This window comes from Carettochelys insculpta, chromosome 22, assembly GCF_033958435.1.
Source record: "Carettochelys insculpta isolate YL-2023 chromosome 22, ASM3395843v1, whole genome shotgun sequence".
Taxonomy (NCBI): Eukaryota; Metazoa; Chordata; order Testudines; family Carettochelyidae; genus Carettochelys; species Carettochelys insculpta.
In genome coordinates, this window is record NC_134158.1 from 13,072,969 (window position 1) to 13,097,845 (window position 24,877).

General features: G+C 65.7%; 3 protein-coding genes across 6 annotated transcripts in view; 1 reads left to right on the forward strand and 2 right to left on the reverse strand.

The window, feature by feature from the left end:
- SYP (synaptophysin) overlaps positions 1 to 640 on the reverse strand; it is a 22,753-nt gene extending 22,113 nt beyond the window's left edge. The window contains exon 1 of the mRNA XM_075017558.1: positions 548 to 640. Within this exon, the coding sequence (XP_074873659.1) occupies positions 548 to 550 (3 nt within the window). The 5' untranslated portion in view covers positions 551 to 640. The remainder of the gene's footprint in view (positions 1 to 547) is intronic.
- On the forward strand, positions 25 to 23,630 carry CCDC120 (coiled-coil domain containing 120). 4 transcript variants are annotated; one of them, XM_075017472.1, is made up of 10 exons: positions 25 to 204; positions 19,008 to 19,117; positions 19,289 to 19,413; positions 19,984 to 20,088; positions 20,520 to 20,727; positions 21,014 to 21,070; positions 21,305 to 21,485; positions 21,604 to 21,708; positions 22,065 to 22,664; positions 23,059 to 23,630. In XM_075017472.1, the coding sequence occupies exons 2-10, from the start codon at positions 19,072 to 19,074 to the stop codon at positions 23,159 to 23,161; spliced, it is 1,530 nt and encodes a 509-aa protein (XP_074873573.1). In that variant the 5' UTR covers positions 25 to 204; positions 19,008 to 19,071; the 3' UTR covers positions 23,162 to 23,630. The 4 variants fall into 4 exon arrangements, with proteins under 4 accessions (XP_074873573.1, XP_074873572.1, XP_074873570.1 ...); XM_075017471.1 differs by lacking the exon at positions 25 to 204 and adding an exon at positions 581 to 613; XM_075017469.1 differs by lacking the exon at positions 25 to 204 and adding an exon at positions 13,996 to 14,474.
- Positions 2,652 to 13,626, reverse strand: TFE3 (transcription factor binding to IGHM enhancer 3). The gene is made up of 10 exons (XM_075017461.1): positions 13,347 to 13,626; positions 8,952 to 9,065; positions 7,835 to 8,066; positions 7,462 to 7,719; positions 6,325 to 6,426; positions 5,773 to 5,890; positions 5,589 to 5,645; positions 5,278 to 5,353; positions 5,021 to 5,168; positions 2,652 to 4,674 (listed from the first exon to the last, which is right to left on the reverse strand). Exons 1-10 carry the CDS (start codon positions 13,457 to 13,459, stop codon positions 4,291 to 4,293), a joined length of 1,602 nt encoding a protein of 533 aa, XP_074873562.1. The 5' UTR covers positions 13,460 to 13,626; the 3' UTR covers positions 2,652 to 4,290.
- Positions 23,631 to 24,877: the final 1,247 nt, after the last annotated feature.

The following is a 24,877-nucleotide window of genomic DNA, read 5'->3' on the forward strand; positions in this document are numbered from 1 at the left end:
CTCCGTTCTGTCGGGGGGCAAAAACACCCACTCCCCTCCTCCGGGCTTTCACAGGCGGAGGCGACTTTACTGGCGGATCATAGAGCTGCCCCGGAGGGTAGGGAGGGAGCGTCAGCAGGAAGTGTGGCCCACAGACCGAACCGGCCGACCAGCGAGACGTGGAGGGGCGGGTGGGAAGGAGAGAGCGTCGCCTGCACCACGGGAGTGAGTACCATAGAACTGTAAACAGCGCAGAAGGAAGAGCGTCGCCTCCCAGACCGGAAGTGGAGGCAGTAGAGCCTTGAGGGACAGAGCGCCTCCTTACGTACCGGAAGTGGGGGGTTATCGGGACACTGGAGGGGAGTGTCGCCTTCTTTGGTCCTCCAAGGCGGAGGCCAGCGCCCCCTCCCCCATCGCCCTTAAAGATCATTAATTAACATGTCATTAGTGACGAAGCTGTGTCCCTGGAGCTCCCCCCGGGGCCGATTACTGGGTCACGTGATTAACGCCGATGGCCCGGCCCCCGTCGCTAATTACCCCGTGACCCTATTGACCCCGGGCTAATTACCATGGCCGCTGCGTCGCCTCCCGCCCGCTCACCCGCCCCGCTGGGGTTTAGCCACCGCGGCGCGTCGTAAGCAGATCCCGGGCGTGCCTCAGTTTCCCGGCTCCTGCACCCGGGTCGAGGGGGGGTCCCGCTGTGCGCGCAGTGCCGGGGGGGCTCCCGCTGTGTGCGCGCAGTGCCCGGGTGGGGGTGAATCCCGCTGTGCGCGCAGTGCCGGGGGGGGGGGGGTGAACTCCACTGTGGGCGCAGTGCCAGGGAGGTGTGTGAATCCCGCTGTGCGTGCAGTGTTTGGGTGGGGGTGAATTCCACTGTGCACGCAGTGCTGGGCGGGGGGGGTGAATCCCGCTGTGCGTGCAGTGCCGGGGGGGGGTGAACTCCACTGTGGGCGCAGTGCCGGGGGGGTGTGAATCCCGCTGTGCGTGCAGTGCCGGGGGGGGGGGGTTGAACTCCACTGTGGGTGCAGTGCCCGGGGAGGTGTGTGAATCCCGCTGTGCGCGCAGTGTTTGGGTGGGGGTGAATTCCACTGTGCGCGCAGTGCCGGGGGGGGGTGAACTCCACTGTGGGCGCAGTGCCGGGGGGGGTGTGAATCCCGCTGTGCGTGCAGTGCCGGGGGGGGGTGAACTCCACTGTGGGCGCAGTGCCCGGGGAGGTGTGTGAATCCCGCTGTGCGCGCAGTGTTTGGGTGGGGGTGAATTCCACTGTGCACGCAATGCTGGGCGGGGGGGGGTGAATCCCGCTGTGCGTGCAGTGCCGGGGGGGCGTGAACTCCACTGTGGGCGCAGTGCCCGGGGAGGTGTGTGAATCCCGCTGTGCGTGCAGTGCCGGGGGGGGGGGGTGAACTCCACTGTGGGCGCAGTGCCAGGGAGGTGTGTGAATCCCGCTGTGCGTGCAGTGTTTGGGTGGGGGTGAATTCCACTGTGCACGCAGTGCTGGGCGGGGGGGGTGAATCCCGCTGTGCGTGCAGTGCCGGGGGTGTGTGAATCCCGCTGTGCGTGCAGTGCCGGGGGGGGGTGAACTCCACTGTGGGCGCAGTGCCCGGGGAGGTGTGTGAATCCCGCTGTGCGCGCAGTGTTTGGGTGGGGGTGAATTCCACTGTGCACGCAGTGCTGGGGGGGGGGATTTCCCGCTGTGCGTGCAGTGCTTGCGGGGGCGGTGAATCCCGCTGTGCGCGCAGTGGTTGGGGGGGGGTGAATCCCGCTGTGTGCGAGCAGTGTCCGGGGGTCCCGCTGTGTGCGTGCAGGGCAGAGGGGGGATCCCGCTGTGTGCCCGCCCTTGGGGCTGCCGGGGCCCCCAACAGGGGCAGGATGCTAAAACCTCCCAGGTCAGAGTTAGCCTGCTCCCAGAGAGGCGGTGCCTCCCCCCCTTGCCCCCACAGCTCTGGGATCCCCTCTTCCATGGCCTTGCACCCTCGGCCTGCCCTGCTCCTTGCCTCTTGCCCAGGGCACCCTGGGTGGTTGCCCTTGCCCAGCCCTGGCTGCTCTGCCAGCCCTGGAGGTGAATCTGGCTCAGTGGGACTCACCAGGGGCTCTGAGGCCAAGTGGCCCGGCCTAGAGGAAGAGCAGAAGTGGGGGAAAGGTGGCAGGGTGCTGGATGGGCTTGGCCGGACTCTGCCACCAAACCACCCCCATTCACCAGGTCCGCCAAGTGCAGAAGGAGCCAAGCTCATGGCCTTCCTGTGCTCTGGCAGGGCTCAGCCCTCCCCACCAGCTGCCCCAGCTCCTGCTTGCCTCGACCCCAGAGAAGCTGATTTCCTTGTGCCAGCGCCCACACGTGCCCCCAGTGCCCCCGCAGCCTGAGAGAGCGAAGGAGACGCCCAGTCAGCCTCTGGACACAGGTTGGCGTTACAAAACTGTCAGTGGTGCAGGTTTATTTATAAGCGTCTCAGAGCGAATATTGTTTCCATGGCTTGGTACAAAACCAGGGTGGGGGCCAAGGCAGAGTTGGGGTCAGAGCCAGCTCCCCCAAACATAACCCAACGGTCACCCCAACAGGCGGCTGGCCCCTTCCACACCCCTCAGGGACAGCTCCCCTTGCCCCCTTCCACCCAGCTGCCCCGTTTCCTCCAGGCCACCCAGCCTCCCCCTCTGCTATGCAGCACCCCACCCCCCAAATCTCCCCCTCCTGTTGTCAGCCACCCCTCAGATTGCTCCACCCCTTCCCCCTTGGCCCTGGAGGAGACAGGACCTTGCTCCAGTCCCAGTGCCCTGCAGCCAGCTGGGGGACTCAGAGGGTTCCTTCAGCTGCACCCCAAAGACAGCCATAGAGCTCGTTGGCCAGTGGCTGGGCAAGGGGTGTGGAAGGGTCCATGGGAACCCCCCAAGCCCCAGCGTCGTACAGCCCAGGAAAGGGTTATCATTGTCTCTTACAAAACAAAAACAAAATAGGATTTGTATAAAACAAAACCCTTTACAAAATGCCCCCGTCTGCCTGAGTCCCCCACAAGAGACAGGACCCCTCCACACACTCTTGCTCTCCAGAACAGAACCGCACTCTGCAGGGAACTTCCCCTCCTGCACTGTGGGGGGCATCAATGGAAGATTGCAGCCAGTGGGCCATCCCCCCACCCCCAGACAGCAGACGTGTCAAGGGAGCCACAGGAGGTGACTGGAAGCTATTCTGCAGGCCCCCCCCACCAAAGGGAGAGACCCCACTGGTTGCTCCTCTGGGCACACTGGCTTTGGTGTACTGCTGTGCCATGCCCGCTGCACCCCATTTTCTGAAGGAGCAAACCTTTTTATTCCCCCCAACATTTTGGGGCACCTTTGTGATTGGCCCCATACCCCATTTACTAACATAACCCCATCTTTAGCCTGGAGATGCCTCCTCCACAGCCCTCCTGCAGGAAGCCTGTTGTGGGGGTACACCCTCGGCAGAAGCTGAAAACAGGAACACCCCCTCCCACAGGACAGATGCACTGCCCCCTGGGGAAGGGATGACATCCCTCAAGGAACGCACCCCCCTTCTGTACCTCTAAGGTTTTGGGGGTGAATGGCTCTGCTCACAGTGTGTGTCCGGATGAACCCTACTAGTAACCCAGCTGTGGGGAATAGGCCCCCCACAAATCACAAACACCCCAACATACACAGACAGCTGAGGAGAGACTACACAGCCCCCCAAACCCCGCACAGGCAGTGGGGGGGGGGCTAACCAGCCGCTCCACACACAAGTTGTGCAGGGGGAAGAGGGGAGGAGTCACCCATTAAGGAAGAAAACAATGCAGGGAGCAGAAGTGTGAAGGGAAGGGGTGGAGCCTGAGAGAAGGGGCGTGGTTTGTGGGAAAGAGACAGTCTGGCTAGAAAGGGGCTAGAAAAGGGGTGGAGCTTGGAAACAGACAAGGGGAGGGGCCTACATAATGGGGAGGAGCTTAACTGGGAGAAGGGGCAGAGCTTTAGGCAAAGGGGTGGGATCTATTCAACAGGGTAGAGTCTGACACAGAAGCCAGTCCCTCCAGCCAAAAGGGGTGCAGCCTGAGGCGGGGGTGGGGCTTTTGGGACTCCGGTGCTGCCCACAGACAGAGGGGGTGTGGCCTATACAATGGGGCGGAGCTTGAGCTGAGGGGGAAGGACTTAGGAGCCTGGGGCGCTATCAATGGAGAAAGAGCAGTGGGCCAGCATCCTGAGATGGACCTGGAAAGAAAAGTAGGAGCTTGGAGAGACTATGACAGAGGGGGTGGAGCCTGGAGACAGGCGGGGCCTGATGGGCGTGGCTTCCCTGTCTCCTCCCACCCCAGAGGGGCAGGGCCAGGATCAGGAATCCTCCTCCATGCTGAAGCTGCTGCGGCGGCTGGAGCCCTTAGAGGCGCCGGGGGAGAGGGATGAGAGCAGGGGGTCGGAGGCCCCCAGGGGTGACAGGGGCCCCCCGTCCTCCATGAGAATGTCCTCCAGGCCCCCATCAGCCCCCAGCCCCAGGGGGAATCCCAGCCTGGCCTCGCCCAGCTCCTCCGTGGTGAAGGCAAGGTCCAGGAGGGAGGTGGCGGAGGCAGCGGGATCTGGGGTGCATGAGGGGCCCCCCAGGAATGAAGAGGGGCCAGGGTCCTCTGGCTTGGCACCCTCCCCCTCCCCGCCCAGGGACAGCAGCGCCACCGGCGAGGTGAGAGGCAGGCCGTGCAGTTGGGCTTGCATCTCCAGCTCCTGTGGAGGGGAGAAGGGGTCGTTGGCAGAGCGCCCCCACAGATTCACCTGCCCCATGGCACCCCCCAAGTGTCAGCCAGGGGAGAGCAGCCCCTTCCCAGCCCCCTGCCTTGTTCCCAGCCCCATGGTGCCCCCCAAGTGCCTAGTTCTGACAGCTAGGGAGAGCAGCCCCTATGCAGCCCCCACTCCATTCCCAGCCCCACGGCACCCCCCAAGCACTCGGCTCTACTGCCAGGGGAGAGAGTACCTTGCCCAGCCCCCACCCCATTCCCAGCCCCACCACATCCCCCAAGCACCCGGCTCTGCTGCCAGGGGAGAGCGCCCCCTGCCCAGCCCCCCAGCTGACCTGCACCCGGAGCTGCAGGCTGCGGTTGGCTTGCTCCAGCTTGCGCTGTCTCAGCTCCATCTCCTTGGAGCGCTGCTGCTCCTTCTGCAGCTTGCGGATGTAATCCACTGAGGCCTTCAGGATCGTCCCTTTGTTCCAGCGCATCTCCCTGGGGGCAGAGGGCAGGGAGTCAGCACTCCTGGGTTCTAGCCCCAGCTGGGGGAGGAGGAAAAGGGGGAGCTGGTGGTGAGAGCGGGGGGACTATCCCCCCAACTTACGGGTCACTGGATTTTGGAATGAGGGTTCCCAGCTCCTTGATTCGGTCATTGATGTTGAACCGTCTCCGTCTTTCAACTGCGGGACAGAAGCAGCGGCTCAGATGCCTGGTGTCCGCCTGGCACCGTCCAGCCCATTACCCCTCTTTCCCTCGCCACGATCGGTGACCCCTTTTCTCTAGCTTCATGCTGCTGGGAGTTCCCCTAGCCAATGCCACCATGACTCAGGTTCCCTACTGTGTGTGATGGGGTGTCCTGTCACCCCCCCCAGACTGCAGCCCCCCAAGAAGGAGCTGCCCACTGGCGGCACTCACTGAGGTTGTGATTGTCCTTCTTCTGCCGCTCCTTCATCAGCGCCTTGGCTTCGTTCTCTGCAGCCAGGGAAGAGGGGAGCGTGTCAGCCGGATGGACAGACGGACAGCTGTCAGGAAGGGGAGAGTGCCGCCTGCTGCCCCTCCCCCCACCCGTAGCACGGTGCCCCCAGTGTCCAGGCCGTACCTGACAACTCTGTCTTGATGTTGGGCAGGTCGGCAGGGCAGGAGTTGCTGACGGGGACGATTGAGTCTGTGCCCCCAGAGCTGTTGTAGATCCCCAGCAGGTTCCCGGCCACTGGCAGCTGCACGGGAAACAAGGGTTTACAGTGGGTTGTGGGGCAGTGACACCTCCTGGCCTACAGGGGTGCTGTGCCACCCAGCTGCTGCCTCCCTGGATGCCTTAAAGGGGCAATGGTCAGTCCTGGAACAAATGGGCCCACCTATACAGGTGCCTTTAAAGGGGTGGAGCCTGTTTCATTTCCCCCCCCGCCCCCGCCATCCCAGTCAGCCTTAAAGGGGCAGCCTCAAAACCCATACCTGCGGCCCTTAATGGAGAGGAAGCTTGGCCAGCCAAGCACAGTCTGCCTCAAAGGGGCCCTATTCCAAACTACTTGGTTGCCCTTAAAGGGGCAGAGTCCAGACCCGCCCTCCACTTCCCCTGAATCTTAAAGGGGCAGCGTTCTCCTTCCCCCAGTCCTAGCTGTGACCTACAAGCCCCCCACTAGCCCCCTATTACCGTGCTGGGCAGCTGCAGCCCCCCATCCACAGGCATATAGTTCAGCATCTCATCATTGTAGCTGGACTCCAGGCTGATGATTTCATCAATGACATCATCGATCTGGAGGAGTGGGGGATGGGTTCATTACAGGTGTTTCCCAGGGTTTCCCAAATCCCTGACCCCCCAGTGCCCCACTGGAGGGGATGGGGCTTCTCTGCAAGCGCAGTGTGTGGGGAGGGGTTTTGGGGTTAGCATGAGGGCACGGGGGAGGGAAGGGAAGGGGTGGGGGCGGATGAGGGACTTGGGGCAGAGGGCTGGATGTGGGGCAGGGATTCGGCTCACAGTGGGGGGACTGGATGTGCGGCAGGGATTTGGGGTGCAGTGGGAGGACTGGAAGTGGGGCAGGGATTCAGGGCGCGGCAGGGGGACTGGATGTGGGGCAGGGATTCGGGGCGTGGCAGGGGGACTGGATGTGGGGCAGGGATTCGGGGTGCAGCGGAGGGACTGGATGTGGGGCAGGGATTTGGGGTGTGGCAGGGGGACTGGATGTGGGGCAGGGATGCAGAGTGCAGTGGGGAGCCTGGAAGTGGGGCAGGGATTCGGGGCGCGGCAGGGGAACTGGAAGTGGGGCAGGGATTCGGGACGCGGCGGAGGGACTGGATGTGGGGCAGGGATTCGGGACGCGGTGGGGGAACTGGAAGTGGGGCAGGGATTAGGGGCATGGCAGGGCGACTGGATGTGGAGCAGGAATTCAGGGCACGGGGGGGGCCTGGAAGTGGGGCAGGGATTTGGGGTGCGGCGGGGGGACTGGAAGTGGGGCAGGGATTCGGGGCGTGGCAGGGGGACTGGATGTGGAGCAGGAATTCAGGGCACAGTGGGGGGCCTGGAAGTGGGGCAGGGATTCAGGGCGCAGCGGGGGAACTGGTTGTGGGGCAGGGATTCAGGGCGCGGCAGGGGGACTGGAAGTGGGGCAAGGATTTGGGGCGCGGCGGGGGAACTGGTTGTAGGGCAGGGATTTGGGGCGCGGCGGGGGGACTGGAAGTGGGGCAGGGATTCGGGGCACGGCGGGGGGACTGGTTGTAGGGCAGGGATTCGGGGCACGGCGGGGGGACTGGATGTGGGGCAGGGATTCGGGGCGCGGCGGGGGGAACTCACCTCCTTCTCTGAGTTGGAGCTGATGTGCAGCATGGCCATAGGGCTGTTGGGGGCGGTGCCGGGGCCTGATGTGGCTGGCTGCCGGGGGGGCAGGCTGTGGGGCTCGGAAGCCGAGGCCGCCTGGGGGGAGTGGGCGGGGGCCGCCAGCGCCTGGGCAGCCAGCTTGGTGCCCATGGTGGTAGAGAGGTACTGCTTCACCTGCTGGCGCTGCGCCTCCTGGATGTGGTACCGTGTGGGGTTCTCCAGGTGTGTCTGGACCTGGGGGCACAACAAGGGCTGTTGGGGTGAACCAGCCCCCCCTGCCCAGAGCCCCGGAGGGCCGGCCCCTGCCCCCTTCCCCACCCCCCGAGCCAGCCGGGCCCCCAGCTCTCACCTTGAGCACCTCGACGGGGACCTGGGCAGGGGGGCGGGGCAGGGGGCTGCTGACGGAGATGGCCGGGGTGGGGGGTGCAGGGCTGGGGGGCACGAACTGGGCCGCCTGCCGCTGCTCCCGCCGCTCCTGCTCCTGGGTCTGCGCCCGCATCAGCTGCTGCCGCAGCAGCACCCGAGACGACATGCTGGGGCCTGGAGGGTCCCCCGGGGAGTGCGGGGGGGCAGCCGGGGGGCTGTGGGGGGCAGGGAGACAGAGAGGGTTAGAGATGGGGGTGCCCAGAATCATCCCCCTTCCCCACCCCCCAGACCTCCCCCCCCGCCCCGCTCCCAGCCTGCCACCTGCCCCTTCCCCGCACAGACCCCCAGCCCTCCCCCCTGCCCCGCTCCCAGCCTGCCACCCGCCCCTCCCCCGCACAGACCCCCAGCCCTCCCCCACCGCCCCGCTCCCAGCCTGCCACCCGCCCCTCCTGCCCTTTCCTGCTCCTGCCCCTCCCCCTTCTCCACCCCCATGATTCAGCACATTCCAGAACAGGACAAACAGAAGGGGGGGGCCACTGATTTCCAACCCCCCAGTGCCCCTCACTCCCGACCTGCAGCACCCCAGCCCAGGGCTCCCCCACAGCAACTCTGTCTTTGGACTCTTGTGTTGTATTTATGGGGAGGGGGCGAACTGGCTGCCCTGCCCCCGGCTCAGGAGGGTCCAAATGGGGGCGCGTGCCAGGCCCAGATTTAGGCACCTGCAGCTGCCATATTTAGGACCCCCCCCCAGTGCATGGGGGTGACTAGTGCAACTCCGCCCATGGAGTTCACCGGCCCCAGGGCCCCACAGGGGTGGGAGGGGCCATTTCTGCAGGCCCATATCAAAGATATCCTGGAGTCAGCCTGGGGGGGTTGGGCCCACGGGGGGGGACAGAATAAGTGGGGGACGGACCCCAGCTCCCCCTTCTCCACCCCTTGGCAGTCGGGGGGGGGCTGGGCCAGGCAGTGGGACCCCCCCAGCCATGGGGGGGTGCTGGGGTCCTCGCAACCCTGAGGACCGCCCCAGGGCAGGGTGAAGAGAGGGGCCCTGTGAGCCCCTCCCAGATCAAAGGTGGCCACGCCCAAGACGGCCACCTTACCTCCCAGAGAGGGGCTGACTCTTGAGTTCGTAGAAGCTGTCGCTGGCCAGTGAGAAGACGCTCTCCAAGTCAATGTCCGCGACGATGCCCGACTCGGGGAGCAAGGACTCCAGGCTGGGGCAGGGGGAGGACAGGGCGAGCGTGAATCCTCGTGTGAGGCCCTCGTGCAAATTTCTCACAGTGTGGCCTCTCCAGGAGGCATTGGTCTTGGCCGCCAGGGTCACAAGGTGTTCACGAGCGCCCCCAACTGGCTGCTCCCCGCCCCTCCCTGTGTGAAGCCGCCAGGCAGCTAGAAGTGGGGGGCAGGGGTGACTCCCTCAACCACAGAGGGCCTGGGGGCCCTCCCTGGTTTGGGGTGGATGCAGAGAAGGGGCCCTAAGCAGTGGGGTTGTGGGTCCTAAAAGTGGCTGCTCTGGGGCGATGCAGGTCCAGGACCAATAGTCCAGAGAATGCAACACACACACAATCCCCTTCTGTCCCCCCCAACACAACGCCGTGACTTCTCCAGGATGCACCTCCCTCCTTCCCCGGTACCACAACCTTCCCTGCTCAGCACCAACACAACACAACACAGCTCCGTCTCATTATACCTCCTCTCGCACACTCCCCCAACGCACAACCACACACGCACAGCCCCACAGTACACAACCACACCCCAATGCACAACCCCACCACACAACCACACACACAGCCCCACACCCCGCCCCACAGCACACAGCCACAAAACATAATCTCAGCCACAGCCCTGCACAATACACACAGCACCCCCAACACCACCTCACACCACGCCAGCACCCACTACTACCACACACAGCCTCCCAACCCCAGGCAGCTCCCCACAGCCCCGGCCCTCTGGCCCCAAGACGCAGGCCTCCCCAGGGCTCCAGCTAGTCCCACAAACGCCACCGTTTGCACAGCTCCCAACCAGCCGTGGCCCGACCCCTCCTAGCCCCCAGCCCCCAAAGCATTTCCTTATCCCCACAGGGCACCCTCACACGCCCACTGCACAGTTCTCTCCAAGGGGCTGAGTCAATCCCCCTCTCCCACACCCCGGAGAGAACCTGGGAGTCCAGCTCTAACCACTAGGGCCCTCTCCCCCAGCACCAGGGAGAGAACCCAGATTCTTTCATCTCTGGATCCCACCCACCTGCCTGCCCTGATTGCTCCTGTATCCCAGCTGGGGAGCCGCTGCTGGGATCCCAGATCTCTGAGTGGGGGCAGGCAGAAGTTGAGATCTAGTGGGTCCTGGCAGAAATCTCTTAGCTGGGGTCACCCTGGCTGCGTCTACACGTGCATGCTACTTCGAAGTAGCGGCAGTAACTTCGAAATAGCGCCCGTCACGTCTACACGTGTTGGGCGCTATTTCGAAGTTGAAATCGACGTTAGGCGGCGAGATGTCGAAGTCGCTAACCCCATGAGCGGATGGGAATAGCGCCCTACTTCGACGTTCAACATCGAAGTAGGGACGTGTAGACGATCCGCGTCCCGCAACATCGAAATAGCGGGGTCCTCCATGGCGGCCATCAGCTGGGGGGTTGAGAGATACTCTCTCTCCAGCCCTTGCGGGGCTCTGTGGTCACCGTGGGCAGCAGCCCTTAGCCCAGGGCTTCTGGCTGCTGCTGCTGCAGCTGGGGGTCCGTGCTGCATATACAGGGTCTGCAACTAGTTGTTGGCTCTGTGTATCTTGCACTGTTTAATGAAAGTGTGTCTGGGAGGGGCCCTTTAAGGGAGCGACTTGCTGTTGAGTCCGCCCCGTGACCCTGTCTGCAGCTGTGCCTGGCTCCCTTATTTCGATGTGTGCTACTTTGGCGTGTAGACGTTCCCTCGCTGCGCCTATTTCGATGTTGGGCTGAGCAACGTCGAAGTTGAACATCGACGTTGCTGGCCCTGGAGGACGTGTAGACGTTATTCATCGAAATAGCCTATTTCAATGTCGCAACATCGAAATAAGCTATTTCGAAGTTGGGTGCACGTGTAGACGTAGCTGTGACCTGGCGCAGCCGCTGGGACAAGGGCTGTGGACCCCCAGACAAATCGCCCAGCCAGGCCCAGAACCCACTCACTGCCCCCATGGGGTCCCCTGGCTGGATCTGGGGTCTGCGCCTGGGGGAGACCTGGCCCCTCAACCTGTCCTGTCCCCCGCCCCCAGCTGAGATACCCCAGAACACCCAGCACTCCCAGGGTGAGTGGTTGGGGGGATGGGGGGCTGCCAATGGCCGAGCTCTGATCGCACCCCCCAGGGCCCAGTGTAGGCGAGGCGTGGGGGCTGGGGCGGTACTGGGGAAGTTGGGGTGCGACGGGACCCCACCGTGACTTTCCCAGGGCATGTGGCTTTCAACAGTAGTAGGGAAAAATAAAGGACACCACGAAACTCAGAGTGGCCACCAGGGGGCAGCACTGGGGGATAAGGCCCCGCCCCAGCCCCACCTTCTTAAAGGGGCATGCCAACATTCCAGAAGTCCTCCCCTCGGCCAACAGAAGGGGGCGCTACAGTCCTCTAATGACCACCCTGCCCCAAAACAAGGGGCCCTGAGCCAGGACGCCTGGGTTCTCTCCCCAGCTGCATGAGGGGGGTGGGGGCTAGTGGCTAGAGCAGGGGTGCTGGGAGCCAGGACACCTGGGTTCTCTCTGGCTCTGGGGGGAGGGGAACTGACAGGCCTTTTGGAGGAGGTTCTGCAGATGCTTTGCCTCCCCCACCTCCCATCGCAAGCCCTACTCCATCTTGAGGGCCAAAAGGTCCAGGGAATTTAGGCTCCAGGCCTCCAGGGGTTAAAACATCCCCCTGGTCCCCCAGAAACTGCAGTCATGAGTACCCCCCATGACACATCTCTCTGCTCTCAGTATGGCGTGGGGCAGGTCAGGAGTGAGGGGTCAGGGCTGGACTGGCCGGGGCTGTTGAGATGGGGGAGGGGCTGTGAGACGGGAGGCGGGGCTGTGAGGGGCACGGGGCTGTGAGGGGGACACAGGGTTGCGGGCAGGGCTGTGAGGGGCACAGGGCTGTGAGGAGGACACGGGTGGGGGCAGGGCTGTGAAAGGGACATGGGGTGGGGGGGCAGGGCTGTGGGGAGGGCAGGGCTGTGACTCCCTGGAGGAAGGAAATTGGAGGCCTGGAAAGACGCAGACTCAGCAGACTGGGGGAGGAAGTGATGGGGATGGAGGAGGGGGGCTCGGCTCCCCTTGGCCTGGGGCTCCCCCAGTGCCCCCCTCCACTCTCCTGGAAATGCACAGCTCCCTCCTTCCTGCAGGGACCAGCCTGACCCAGACCCTCCAGCCCAGAGCAGGGCGCCAGCTCTTGGGAGCCCCGGGTTAGTGCAGGGGGCTGCCAGTGCCAGGATTCCTGGGTTCTCTCCCTGGCCCCAGGAGGACAGTGGGGCCCAGGGGTTAGGGCTGGGGTTCTGCTGGATGCCAGGGCCCCAGGATCAACCCTGTCCCCAATTCACAGGCTGACTTTTGTGGACCAGCCCCTGGGGCCCCTTCCACTGCTCCAGGGATCATTAACTAGACCGAGGGGTAAGCAACATGGACCCTGGAGCCGGGGTTGGGGGGTTGGGGCCAGAGAGCACCCTGGAGAGGGCAGAGGGCTCTGCTTCTGTAGCCCCCTCCAGGCACCATGCTGGGGAGAGAACATGCTTCTCTGTCACCCCCCCAGCTCTAACCACTAGGCCCCACTCCCCACCCAGTGCTGGGGCAGAGTTCACACTCAGCTCCAGGAGCAGGCAGAGACTTGGGGCCCCCGTGGGAGGTGTCCCCTGAACAAACCCCCTCGTGCCCAGGCACGGCCAAGTAGAGCAGCTCGGGGGGGTGTCTGTGACCCAGCCACATTCTCCGGCACCACCCTTGTGCCTTGGGGCCTGGGCTCCCCCCACCCTGTGGGTGCCCCTGAGGGCTGACCTACTGCCCCCTACCCACCCCGCCTGGGCGCCCCACAGCCTTGCCCCCCCACCCTGCTGGTGCCCCACACTGGATATGTGGATGTTCAGTACATCCCACCCCCTGAGCTGCGGGGAGGGGTTCTGTGCCCTTGGGGAGCCGATATTGGGGGGCTGTCCAGCTCCCACCCTCCCCTCAGCCTAGAGGGAGCCCTGGGGGAGGGAGGCTGAGACAGGAAAGGCACCAGGGGAGGGATGGGGGCCACCAGGGAGAAAAGGGGAGGTTCTTGGGGGAGGGGCGCTGGGGGACACGGGCGTACCGGGCGGGCCCGGGAACGGAGGAGTACCGGGGAGCCTCCGAGGGATGGGGCGTATCAGCGTGTACGGAGAAGTACCGGGGAGTACCGGAGGGTACCGGAGAGTACCTCTAGCTACAGGGGTGCGGGGCGGGGATAGCGAGGAGGTGCCGGGACACGGGTGGATATGAACGGGTACCGGGGGTACCGGGGGTCCCTGCCCCCCTCACCTCAGCACCTGGACGGTCTCGGCCGTGCGGGGTCCCTCCAGCAGTACGTAGACAGTCGGGGGGGCCCGCTGGGGGTCGGGGTCCCGGGCCCCCTGCCCCGCCCCATGCGACATCCTCCTCCCCGCAGGCGCCGGGGAGGAGGCCCGGCCCGGGGCGCCGGGAGGGGGGAGGCGGCTCCGGTGGGGGGGGGGGGCGCTGGCTCCGGTTCGGGGCCCCCCGAGCCCCGATCGCAGCAGATAAACACCCGGCGGAGAATTATTGCCTCATCCCGGCGGGGGGGGGGATCACCAAGGGAAATGACATCACGCCGGGATACACCCCCAGCCCGGCCGGGGGGAGGCAGGGGGGCACCCGAGACGCGCGCGGCCGGTGTTCCGCACTCCCAGCCTGCAGCCCAGCCCTACCCGCCCCCCGGAGCTTCCCGCCACCCCCCCGCCAACCCGGGGCTCCCCCCCCCAGACTCCCGCCAGACCTGCGCAGCCCGCAGCCGTGGGTGCGATTCCCGGGGCGGCCGGCAGGAGTCGCTCTGCCCTGGCCCGGCCCCGGGTTGCGGGGTGTGTCCGCGTGTCCCGCCGCCCCGGGGGGTTGCGTGGGGCGCTGACGGCTAGCGGCTGGCGCGGCCGGCGGGGGGGGGGGCGTTGTGTTGTGTTGTGTCTCGGTGGTCCTGGGCCGTGCGGTTGTGTCGCTGCGCGCCCAGCGGTGCAGCAGCTGCAGTACGTGTGTGCCGGGGCGCCGGGCCCGGCAGCGTGGGGCGGGGGGGTTGTGTCCTTGTGGGTCCGGGGGAGGGCGTTGTGCGTCTGTGGCTCTGTCGTTTGCCAGGCGGGTGTCGCTCCGGGTGCTGTGTACCCCCTGCCGCCCCCCGACGCCCCGCCCCGCCCCGCCCCTCCAGCTCTTCCGGCGCCCCAAGGGTTAACCTCCGGAGCAGGCGAACAGGGTGCGCGGGGGCGGGGGCTACACCCGGCCGGGGACAATGTGCCGCCGCCTGTCCTGTCCCCCGAGCCCATTGGCCCAGTAGCCACCCGCCGCCGTCCGCCTGTGCGACCCCCGCCTGCTGAAACAGCCGCACCGAGCCGGAGCGCGGCTGGGGGGCAGCGGGGCGTCCCCCCGCCGACAGAGCAACGGGGAGAGGTGAGAGGGGGGCAGGGGGCGCTCCCCGGCAGGCGGGGCCGGGCGGTGTGGGGCGCTCCCCGGGAGGCGGGGCCGGGCGTTGGGGGGTGGTGTGGGGCGTTCCCCGGCAGGCGGGGCCGGGCATTGGGGGGCAGGGGTCGCTCCCCGGGAGGCTGGGCCGGGCATTGGGGGGCGGTGTGGGGTGCTCCCCGGCAGCCGGGGGCGGGGAGTGGGGCGTTTGGCAGAGGTTAGCGATAATATGTTTTGAGCTGGGTGTGAGCTGCTCCGCTGCCCCCCAGACTCAGCTGCATTCCCGCGGCTGGCCAGCGCTTCCCGGGGGCGGGGAGCGGTGTCTGTGTCGGAGCGGTTGGGCTAGAGACCAGCGTGACCTAAGCTGGAAACGGGCATGGGGCGGCTGCTTCTAGTGCGGAGAACAGGGGCTGGGAGCCAGGGCTCCCGGATTCTCTCCCTGGGACTGGGAGGGCAGTGAGGGCTGGTGGTTAGAGCAGGCAGCCGGGACTCTTGGGGGGAGAGAACCAGGCTCTGGCGTGGCCGTGGGATCTGTTTTGTGGCACATGGTGAGTTTGCTGCGGATGGGATCGGGGCTGGCCTGGTCTCTGTGGGAAGGGAATTTAACCCTTGCAGCACCGAGGAGGGCGGCTCGCCCACCAATAGTTGGAGGGGCCCAGGCCTGGGCCTCACCCAGGGATTGTCTCTGGCCCCTAAGCGGCTTTGGAGTCAGCTGATTGTGCTCCAGCCACTACCACCTTGTAATCCCCATTTCAATGAGCGTCAGGAAAACGGGAAGAAGTGCCCTGCCCTGCCCTGCCTCCAGCTGGGGAGGGAACCCAGGAGTCCTGCCTCCTAGTCCCCACTGAGCACTAGACCCCACACTGCTCCTGGTGGCAGGGAGAGAACCCAGGAGTCCTGCCCCCCTAACCCCATGCTCTAATCCACCTGACCACATGCTCTTCCTGGAGCTGAGGGGAGAACCCAGGAGTCCTGGCTGCCTTCTGCTAGGTGAATCATTCCTGGGCTGGTTATGCCAGGGCTCAGGAATGCAGACAGCCGGTCAGACTGGTGCCACCGGTGTCCTTGTGTTTTTGACAGAGGTGTGAAAGTACACTGGGTCATTAGCTGGAAGAGTATGTTGCAACTATCTCTGAGGTTGGGAGCCAGGACTCCTGGGTCCTCTCCTGGCTCTGGGAGGGCAGTGAGGTCTGGTGATTAGAATAGGGGGACAGTTGGGGAACAGCCGTACATAATGCTGCTTTGAGAGGGCTTGCTTGAAGCTGAGATGCAGCTATTTCTGGGGCAGGGCAGCTGTGGAACAGCTGCATATAACGCTGCTTTGAGAACGCTCATGCAGCACTGAGATGCACCTGCCGCAGGGGCAGTGCAGCTGGGGAAGAGCCACTGGAAGGGAAAAACGCGGGGGGGGCGAGTTCCGTTTTCTGGGGTCAGTGTCCCTGTTTCCTTGAACAGGAAGTCCTGGTGAGTCCAGGTGTGCATCCTGTCCCGGCTTGTCTGGCATCAAACCTGTCAGCAGCTCTCTGCCAGGGCAGGGGGGCGACTGGGGCCCCTCTGCCCAGGGGCTGCTTGGCCCAGCATGGGAGTCCTGTGAGGCACATGGTGGTGGGGTACCACTGGGGGGTGCTTTCCCCTGGCACCTTGGGGGGCTGTACTGTGGGAGTGGAGCTGGGGGCTGGGCATTGTGGGTAGCACCAGAGAGCGGGGGGGGGCAGTGGGGATACACTACGGGGCGTTCCTGGGGTGCTGTGGGGCTGGACCCCAGTGTACAGCCAGGAACATATGGAATGTCCCCCTCAGCCCTGCATGGTGTGGGGCAGCGCAGCCAGGCCCCTGGCCATCTGATGGGGGTCCCCAAATACATCGGGGGGAGCTCCTGAGTATAGTGGGGTTCCGGGCTGTTTAACCCTTGCAGCACTGGGAGGAGAGGAGGACCATTCCCCCGGATGCCTGGGTTCTTCGGGGGTATGTGTGGCTTGCATGGGTGTGTTAGGGTGTCTGATCATTTCTGTGTGTACGTGTGTTAGTCACTGTGTGTGTTAGTGTTATTTCCTTGTTCTTGGATGTGTGTGTTGTTGTGGATTAGGTGTGTGTTACTTGGTCTAGTTGTTAGTGTGGGCCCACTATGACAACGTCCTAGTGTGTTTCCTCCTGTGGGTGTTATCCAGAGGAAAGGTGTTGAAATGTGTGTGTTGTGTTTGTCCCAGTCTGCATTGCTGTGTGTGGCTGCCATTGTGTTTGCACTGTGCTGTTGTGTTAGCCTGTGTTGGAGTGCTGGTGTGTTAGTGTGTGTGACCTGGTTTTGGAGGTAGCATGGGTGACTGTTGCTGTTAACACGTGGTTCCTTGTCTAGGTGTTGGGTGTTGCCCAATGTTAATCTGCGTACGTGCCAGCGTGTGCTGGCTTGGGTACCCATTGCTGCCGTGTGTGTTACTCCGTGTTTGCTTGTGTGTGCCTGTGTATGTGTGAGAGGGAGAGGTCAGTGTGTGCACGGCCCTGGGGTGTGTGTCGCGTGGCTCTGGGGGGAAGAGGTGCACCTGGGTGTGCAGGTCAGGCTGCCTTGGCAGGGACAGTGGAGCCCAGGTCGTGTGTTTCTGGTTGCATGACCAGAGCGCTGGCCACAGGCCACGTGTCCCTGGCTGCCTGTCCCGGGTGATGTGCACCTGCCTGCCTGGTCCTACAGTGTGTCCCTGGCTACCAGCGTTGGGCAGTGTGTCCCTGTCTGCCTGTCGCCAATGGTGTGTCCCTGGCTACTGGTCTTGCGTGTGTACCTGTCTGTCGGTCCCTGGAGGTGGCGTTGTCTGTCTGTACTTGTCTGCATGTCCAGGCAGTGTGTGCTTGGTTGCTTGTCCCTGGGTGTATTCCTGGTTGCCTGTGTTGGGTGGTGTGTACCCTGTTACCTGTCCCCAGGGTGTGTCCCTGGCTGTATTCCTGGCTGCCTGTGTTGGGCGGGGTGTCCCTGGGTGTATTCCTGGTTGCCTGTGTTGGGCGGTGTGTACCCTGTTACCTGTCCCCAGGGTGTGTCCCTGGCTGTATTCCTGGCTGCCTGTGTTGGGCGGGGTGTCCCTGGCTGCCTGTGTTGGGCGGGGTGTCCCTGGGTGTATTCCTGGTTGCCTGTGTTGGGCGGGGTGTCCCTGGCTGTATTCCTGGCTGCCTGTATTGGGCAGTGTGTCCCTGGCTGCCTGTGTTGGGCGGGGTGTCCCTGGTTACCTGTCCCCAGGTGTGTCCCCGGCTGCCTGTCAGTCCCGCCGGCCCCGGCACGCCAGGGGTTAAAGGCGCGGCCCCGCCCCCGCTGCCGCGGAGGCCCGGATCGCGGCACTTGGCTCCCGGCTCCAGCGGACCGGTCTCGCGTGGGGGTCCCGGCCCGGTGAGTCCCCGAAGTCCCGCCCTGGGCGGCCGAGGAGCTCCCTCCCCGGCTGCTCCCCCTCCCACGGGGCCCCCGGGCCGAGCCGCGAACTCGGGTGTTTTCCGCTCGTGGGACGAAGTCAACGGCGGGGGCGGGGCTGGTCGCAGCCGCTCCGGATTGTAGTGGGCGCCCGCGGGGCTGCTGTCCCCTCAGCGCCCCCGGCCCCGCCTGAGCTCGGCCGTAGCTGGGGAGAAACCGGAGCCCGGGAGTGCGTGGACTCGGGGGCCGGACTCCTGGGTTCCCCTCTGGCTCGGGGAGGGGGCGGGGGGCCGAGTGGGGGAGGGGCGGCGGGCCGGACTCCTGGGTTCTCTCCTGGAGTGGGAGGGGGCGGAAGCTCCGGGCTGGGACGGCGGGGTGGGTGGTAGCAGGAAACGGCTGCGGTGAGTATCCTCGGAGGGGACCTGTCCGGTCCTGCCCGGAGCCCGGCGGGCGCGGGGGCGTGTGGGGGTGGGGTGTCGCAAGGCCCTCCGGTGTCCCCCCCCCGGCTGCCGAACCGCAGCCCCTTGAGCGCCCGGCCCGCCACCCTCCTGGGACGGGAATTCGCTGCTGTCCCCGGAGAGTCCCGAGAAACTTCGACAGAGCCTCTCCCCGCCCCGGACGCCTGGGTCCATTGCGGCCCCTTCCAGCCCCTCTTCAAGGCCCCCTGGCTGCACTGGGTCCTGCCCCAGGCCTCTGGTAGCCCTGGGGCTCCCTACGGTTGGGGTCCCAGGCCCCTGGCCACCCCATCCCTTTGTAGTGGTGGGGGGGCGTCATGGGCCGGGGTGGGGAACCAGCGGCCCATGGGCCGAATCTGGCTCCCGGCTGCGGCGAGGTGCAGGGGTCCCCTGCAGTGTGGTGAGCTGGCTCCTGCTCCAGTCTGGGGACCCCCCCCACACCAGCATGGGATGGTGGGAGGGACCTGGGAGCCAGGCCTTGGTTCCCTCCCCAGCTCTGGGAGGGCAGTGGGGGCTGGTGATTAGAATGCGGGGGACCTAGTTTAGCTGGGGAGGGACTGGGGGGTTCCTGGACATGTTGGGTGCAGGGCAGCCCCTCTGTTGGCATTGGCGGGGTGTCAGGTGGGGGCTGTGGGGACTGGCTCCCCCTCACTCTCCCTCTCTCTCTCTCCCCCTGTGCTGCAGAGGTTGGGGGTTCATGGCTCCCAGGGCAGCCTGACGTGCCCCCACGCTGCCACCTGCCCCCAGCATGGAGGTCAAAGGGCAGCTCCTCACCTCCAGCTACAGCTCTGCAGGTAATGGCCCCACCCCCTGGCCTTTGGCCCTGCCCCCACTCAGTGCCTGACTCCTCCAAGCACACCCCCATCCCCCTTCTGCCCCTGCCCCCACCTGCCCTTTCCCCTCCCAGCTAAGGCCCCTGCCTCCCACCCATGACCTCTGACCCTGTCTCCTCCCCTCCCCCACAGATGTGCTGGTGCGGGACCCCGGCGTCCGGCTGCGGCTGCAAGAGCTGCTGGACCGGCAGCGGGGTCTGCGGGAGGCGCTGGGGCAGCGGGTGGCCGAGCTGCGCCGGCTGTGTCTGCAGGAGGCTGTGAGTATCCAGGCTGCCTCACCCCCAGCCCTGCCTGGCCGCCACCTGCGTAGCACTAGTAGGCTCTTATCCATCTCCCGCCTTTCCCAGTGGTCTTGGGCTGCCCCCACACAGGGGGACTCAGACCCAGCCTGGCCCCGCCGGACCTGAGGGTGCAATACCCCCAGCTGAGCAGTCATTGGTGGCTCTTACCCTGCTGCAGCCCATCGGCGGCAGTAGGTTGTTATCCCTGGTCTCCAGCCCTTCCCAAAGGTGCAGCCTGGAGCCTCGCCCTGTGGTGCTCCTGTATCCCTGGGCACAGCCCCAGTAGCTGTGCAGCTCGCGTAGGTTGTTCCTCGTTCCTCAGTCAGCGGCAGTAGGTTGTTATCTTCTCCACTTCCCAGCTTTGAATCGCCGCCCTGCTGTTCCTCCCCGCCCCCTCAGACCTAAGGGTGCAGCTCCGTGAACTTGGGCTGGCTCTGTTAACCCCTGCAGTGGGTCGTTACCCGTCGGTCTCTCCTGCTGGGAGCTGTGCGGCGGCAGTAGGCTGTTCTCCTAATGCTTCTGCCCTGCCCTGCCCTGCCCCCCTAGGAGCTGACAGGGAAGCTGCCCCCTGAGTACCCGCTAGAGCCAGGGGAGAGACCCCAGCCCATCCGAAGGAGAGCACCGCCCACCCCCCAGGGACCTGCCGCCGAGGTGAGGAAGGGGTGGGGGACGGAGCCGGGGGGTGGGAAGGAGGGGGCCGGGAGTGGGTCTGCTCCTGTGGGTAGCGTGGGAACTGTGCCGGGAACTGGGGAGTTGGGGGGGGGGCTTGTAGGTGAGACTGCAGGGGCTGTGGGGGTTTGTGGCTGGATGTGGGGTACTGCTCTGTCTCCCCAGGCACTGGTGTGGGGGCTGGGCTGGGTGCTGGGGGGCAGTGGCTGGATGTGGGGTACTGCTCTGCCCCCCAGGCACTGGCGTGGGCGTTCGGGGGCAATGGCTGGATGTGGGGTACCGCTCTGCCCCCCAGGCCCTGGCGTGGGCATTGGGGGGCAGTGGCTGGATGTGGGGTACCGCTCTGCCCCCCAGGCGCTGGCGTGGGCATTGGGGGGCAGTGGCTGGATGTGGGGTACCGCTCTGCCCCCCAGGCGCTGGCGTGGGAATTGTGCCGGGAGCTGGCCCTGCAGCGGCAGGTGGTGGAAGCAGCCGGGCGCCTGGCCCTGGCCCCAGAGCTCTCGGACCAGCAGCGGCGGCGGCGGCGGCAGGTCCAGGCCGAGGCGGCCCAGCGCCTGCGGGAGTTGGAGGGGCAGCTTGGGGAGACGCGGGCCTGGCTGGGAGTGCCCCGCGGAGCCATTGGTGAGCGGCCCGGCCGGTTCCCCCCCAACCCCCGTCCCGACAACTCTGCAGCCCGGCCCCTCCCTTCAGACCCCCTGCAGCCCCTTGGGGTCCCCAAACCTTCCTCTCCCCGTCTGACCCCCTGGACCCTCCAAATGCCTCCCCAGCCCCATAGACACCCCAGTCTGCCCCTCCCCCTGACCCCGACAGCCACTCACCATCCCAGCAAGCCAGAGATATTGGGGGGGGCGCACCAGGGGGCTGTGTAGGGGACTGACCCCCATCTCCCTATTCCCCACCCCCCTAGGTGAGGCCTTCACCCCCGAGAACAGCTCCCTCTCCGAATCAGCCAGTCACGAGAATGGTAAGTGTGCCAGGACTCCTGGGTTCTCCCCTGGCTCTGGGAGGGGCATGGGGGCTAGTGGTTAGAGCTGGGAGCCAGGATTCCTGGGTTCTCCCCTGGCTCTGGGAGCAGATGTCGGGGTTGGGGCAGGGTGGGATGGGGAGATCTGTGGAGTGTGGTGGTTGCGGTGCAGGGGAGTGGGGCTGGCAGCCCGGACTCCTGGGTTCCATCCCTTGCCTTGTGTTCTCTCCCCAGGAGACCCTCACAGTTTGCAGCTGCTCAAGGGGGGCCCCAATCGCCCCTCACCCCCCCGCAGCCGAGCTCACCTGTGCGCTGTGTCTGGCAGCCCCCAGCGCCGGCCCGGCTGGCGAGTGCCCCCCACAGAGCCTGGAGGGGGGGCCCCCAGCCGCCGCAGCTCACTCGCCAGCCCCACCAGGTGGGTACAGCCCCGTTGCCCCCTTCCCTGCCCCAGCTGCCCCCCCAGCAAACCCCAGGCCTGGCTCAGCCCCTGGCCAGCTGGGCCCAGCGGTTTCAGGTTCCTTTGCTCCCCACAGCCCGACTCGAACACTGCCACGGAGCGTGTCCAGCTTTGAGGGGCGCAGCGTCCCGGCCACCCCCGTCCTGAGCCGGAGCCTCTGCAGCGCTGGCCAGAGCGTCAGGTACCAGGACAGCCAACCCCTGTGCCCCAGGGAGAGCCCCCCAGGGAGACCCCCCCCAGCACCCAGCCTTTGCCCCCAAGGAGAGCCCCCCAGTGACCCCCCACAGCACCCGGCCTGTGCCCCTGGGGAGAGGGCTCCATAATTACTCCCTGTGCTCCAGTGTCCAGCCTCTCCCCCTGGGAGAACATCCCCACCCCCGGTGATTCCCTGCCTCGGCTTTCCATCCAAGCTTGGAGCACAGGGTCCCCTCTTGCTGAGCAGGAGTGGGTCAGGACCTGGGGGACAGGGCTGGGGGGTGAATCTGGGGCTTGCCATGCCCCACCCTTCACTACCCTGTCTCTTCTTGTTGTCTCTAGGCCAGACGTCCCCCCTGCCACCCAGCAGTGGTCTGGGAGCCAGGACTTGCAGCTGGGCCCCCCCAGCCGGGACCCCAGTGCCGACCGGGCCCCCCCGCCCTTCGCCGCCCGCACCCGCCGCAGCAACAGCTCCGAGGCCCTGATTGAGCGTGGGGCCCCTCCCGAAGACCCCCCTGGCCGCAGCCCCCCCCGGCCTCCCTATGCCGAGATCCTGCTGGACTACTACCTGGAGCGCCAGTGCTGGCCGGGCGGGGACCACCTGTCACGCCGCGATGCCCCCCTGCCTCCCAGCTGGGGGTACCCTGAGAACCCCCTGCCGCGCCGGGTGGGGCGCGCCAAGTCCTGCGGACCTCCTCCCCAGAGCCAGCCGCAGCCACCCGCCCCTCGGCGCCCGCCCCACCCCGCGCACAAGGCCCTGGCCCTGGAGGGGCTCCGGAACTGGTACCTGCGCAATGCCGGGGCGGCAGGGGGTGTCCCGCCCCCAGCCCGGGACAGGAGAGGGGGCCCCTCCCGCGGCTGGCCCGAGCCCCACTCCCGGCCAGAGCTGGGGGGCTGCCTGCCCCATTCACTGAGCTACGTCGAGCAGCCGCTGCGGGGCAGGTACGGGCCTCGGGGGGGTTGGCGGCCCTGATCCCCCCCGGTGGGTGCTGGAGGGGGGCTGGGAGCCGGGCTACCCCGGAGAAAGGGCTTGGGAGGTCGTTTCTCCTCCTGGGGGTGGTCTCCCCGGGCAGCAGTGGGGAAGGGACCCAGGCGTCCGGCTCTGCCCCCTGGAGGGGGAGTAGCAGTGACCTTGGGGGTCTGGGAGAGGGAGCAAGGGACCCAGGCGTCCGGGGAAGGGGACTGTGCTGTTTCTTCAGCCTCTGCCTTCTCTGGCTAATCTCTTTCCCTCTCTCTCCCTCCCCCCATCTCTGTCTGTCCTTCCACCTCCTGTCCGTCCTCATTCCCCCATCTGTCTGTCTGTCCGTCCGTCTGTCTCTCTGCTGCTGTCTGGCAGACCCTTTGCAGACCTCCTGTACCCGGACGCATCCGGCCCCCCCTCTCCTGGGCTGGGCCCCCCCCTGGATGCGGAGAGACACCCCCCGGGAACACTGGTCTGACCCTGGGGCCAGGGAGAGCCAGGGATTAACCTCACACTGGGGGACCTCCCCTGCTGGCCAGGGGGGTGGTGGGAAATATGGGGGAGGGGACCCCCTAGACCGGCACCCGGCTTATGGTTCCTCCCACCCCCACATTCAGCTGGGGGCCCCCACTGAACCCCCATTACTGCAGGCACTAATGGCCCCCCCAACCCCCTTCTGAAACTCTAGGCAGATGCCCCCGGCTCTCTTCCCTGTGCTCCCTGCAGGCACACGGCTCCCCCAGGGGTGGCTCCCGACAGCCCCGCCCTGCTGGCAGCTGGTGGGCTGTCGTGCACGCGTTACCTTTCCCTCCCGGCCTGTGGGAGGGGGTGCAGGGGGAACTGTGGGGGGGCCCCCTCCCCACGGAGGGACTGTACCGGGATCTCTGCTGTGAGTGTCCGACTGGTCACTGGCCCAAGGGCTGTGTAATACAGAACGGCCAGGCACAGAGCTGTGGCTCTCATTTGGGGGGGGAGACGCCCCTACTGTGACCCCTGCTGGGCAGAGCCAGAGCCCATCACGTGTGCGGGGGGGGGGGGCAGAAGACTCTGGGTACCAGCACAAAGCTGCGCTGATGGTGAGCTGGGCCCCCAGTGTTACTAGAGGAGCAGTTTTGCTCCTCAGCTAACTAGCAGGAGGTGTAGGTAAATGTTCTAAGTCAGACACAGCATCCACCTGAATCCTCTGCCCCCCATCACAGCCCCTTGCACCTTTCTATGCTGTAAGAATACGTTTACGTAGGACCTACATGAACAGACATGGGGGGTGGGTCCCTGGGGCAAACCCTGCACCAGGCAGTCCCCCAGGTGCACTGCTGCCTGTTCTCTAAGCCCCTGGACAACCCTGACCCAGATCTCAGCCCCATGCCAGGCACCCAGCTCCAATCCTGCACCAGGGCGTTCCCCAGGTGAACTGCTCCCCATCCTCTAAGCGCCTGGCTCCAAACATGGGGCAGTTCAAATGCTGACCCGGGACTCAGCCCTTTGCTGGGCGCCCAGGTCAGCCGTGGGGGCAGGGAGTTTCACGGTTCAGCCACCTCTCAGCCCCTCCCCACTCTGGTCAAGGCTGTGCCGACCTGGGGGCACGTGTGGTACCAGAGCAGGGAGGTGGGAATAGCCCCTCAGCAGGGCTCAGCACTGGCCCAAGCTTGGTAAAAGGGCGAGAACTCCCCCCCCCAGCACTGGCTGTGCCCAGCCCTGGGCATGACTGAGGCTCCTGCCGACACGTGGGGCATTAAACGCCCCCTCCCCAGCATGGGATCCCCCCAGTCACCAGCTGATCCCACCTCTACCACCAAGGCCTCTGGCTGTGCTGGGGGGGAAGTTCCCCAGTTTTGCTTTTGGAGGGGGGACTAGCCCAAGGTTTCAGGTTAACCGGCCAGCAGGGCCCACACTGACCTTCCCTGTATGAGGGCAGCTTTCTCCTCCTGCCCTGGCTTCCCAACATGTGCTGGTAGAACACCAGAGGGGCTCGTGGGCCGAGGCATTCCACAGCTCAGTGGAAAAAGCTGCATCCTTTGGCCAGTTACCTTTCACAGCAGCAGGGACCCCTGGGAGCCACCACGTCACACGCAGACCTGGCCCCAGCCCTGCTGAGAGCTGCTGTTTGAATTTCCTTCTCGCGGTGCTGGGAGACCTGCCCCCCCCCCCGCCCCCTGTGGGAGGGTGGACAATGAAAGGGAAAGGCACCAGCTGG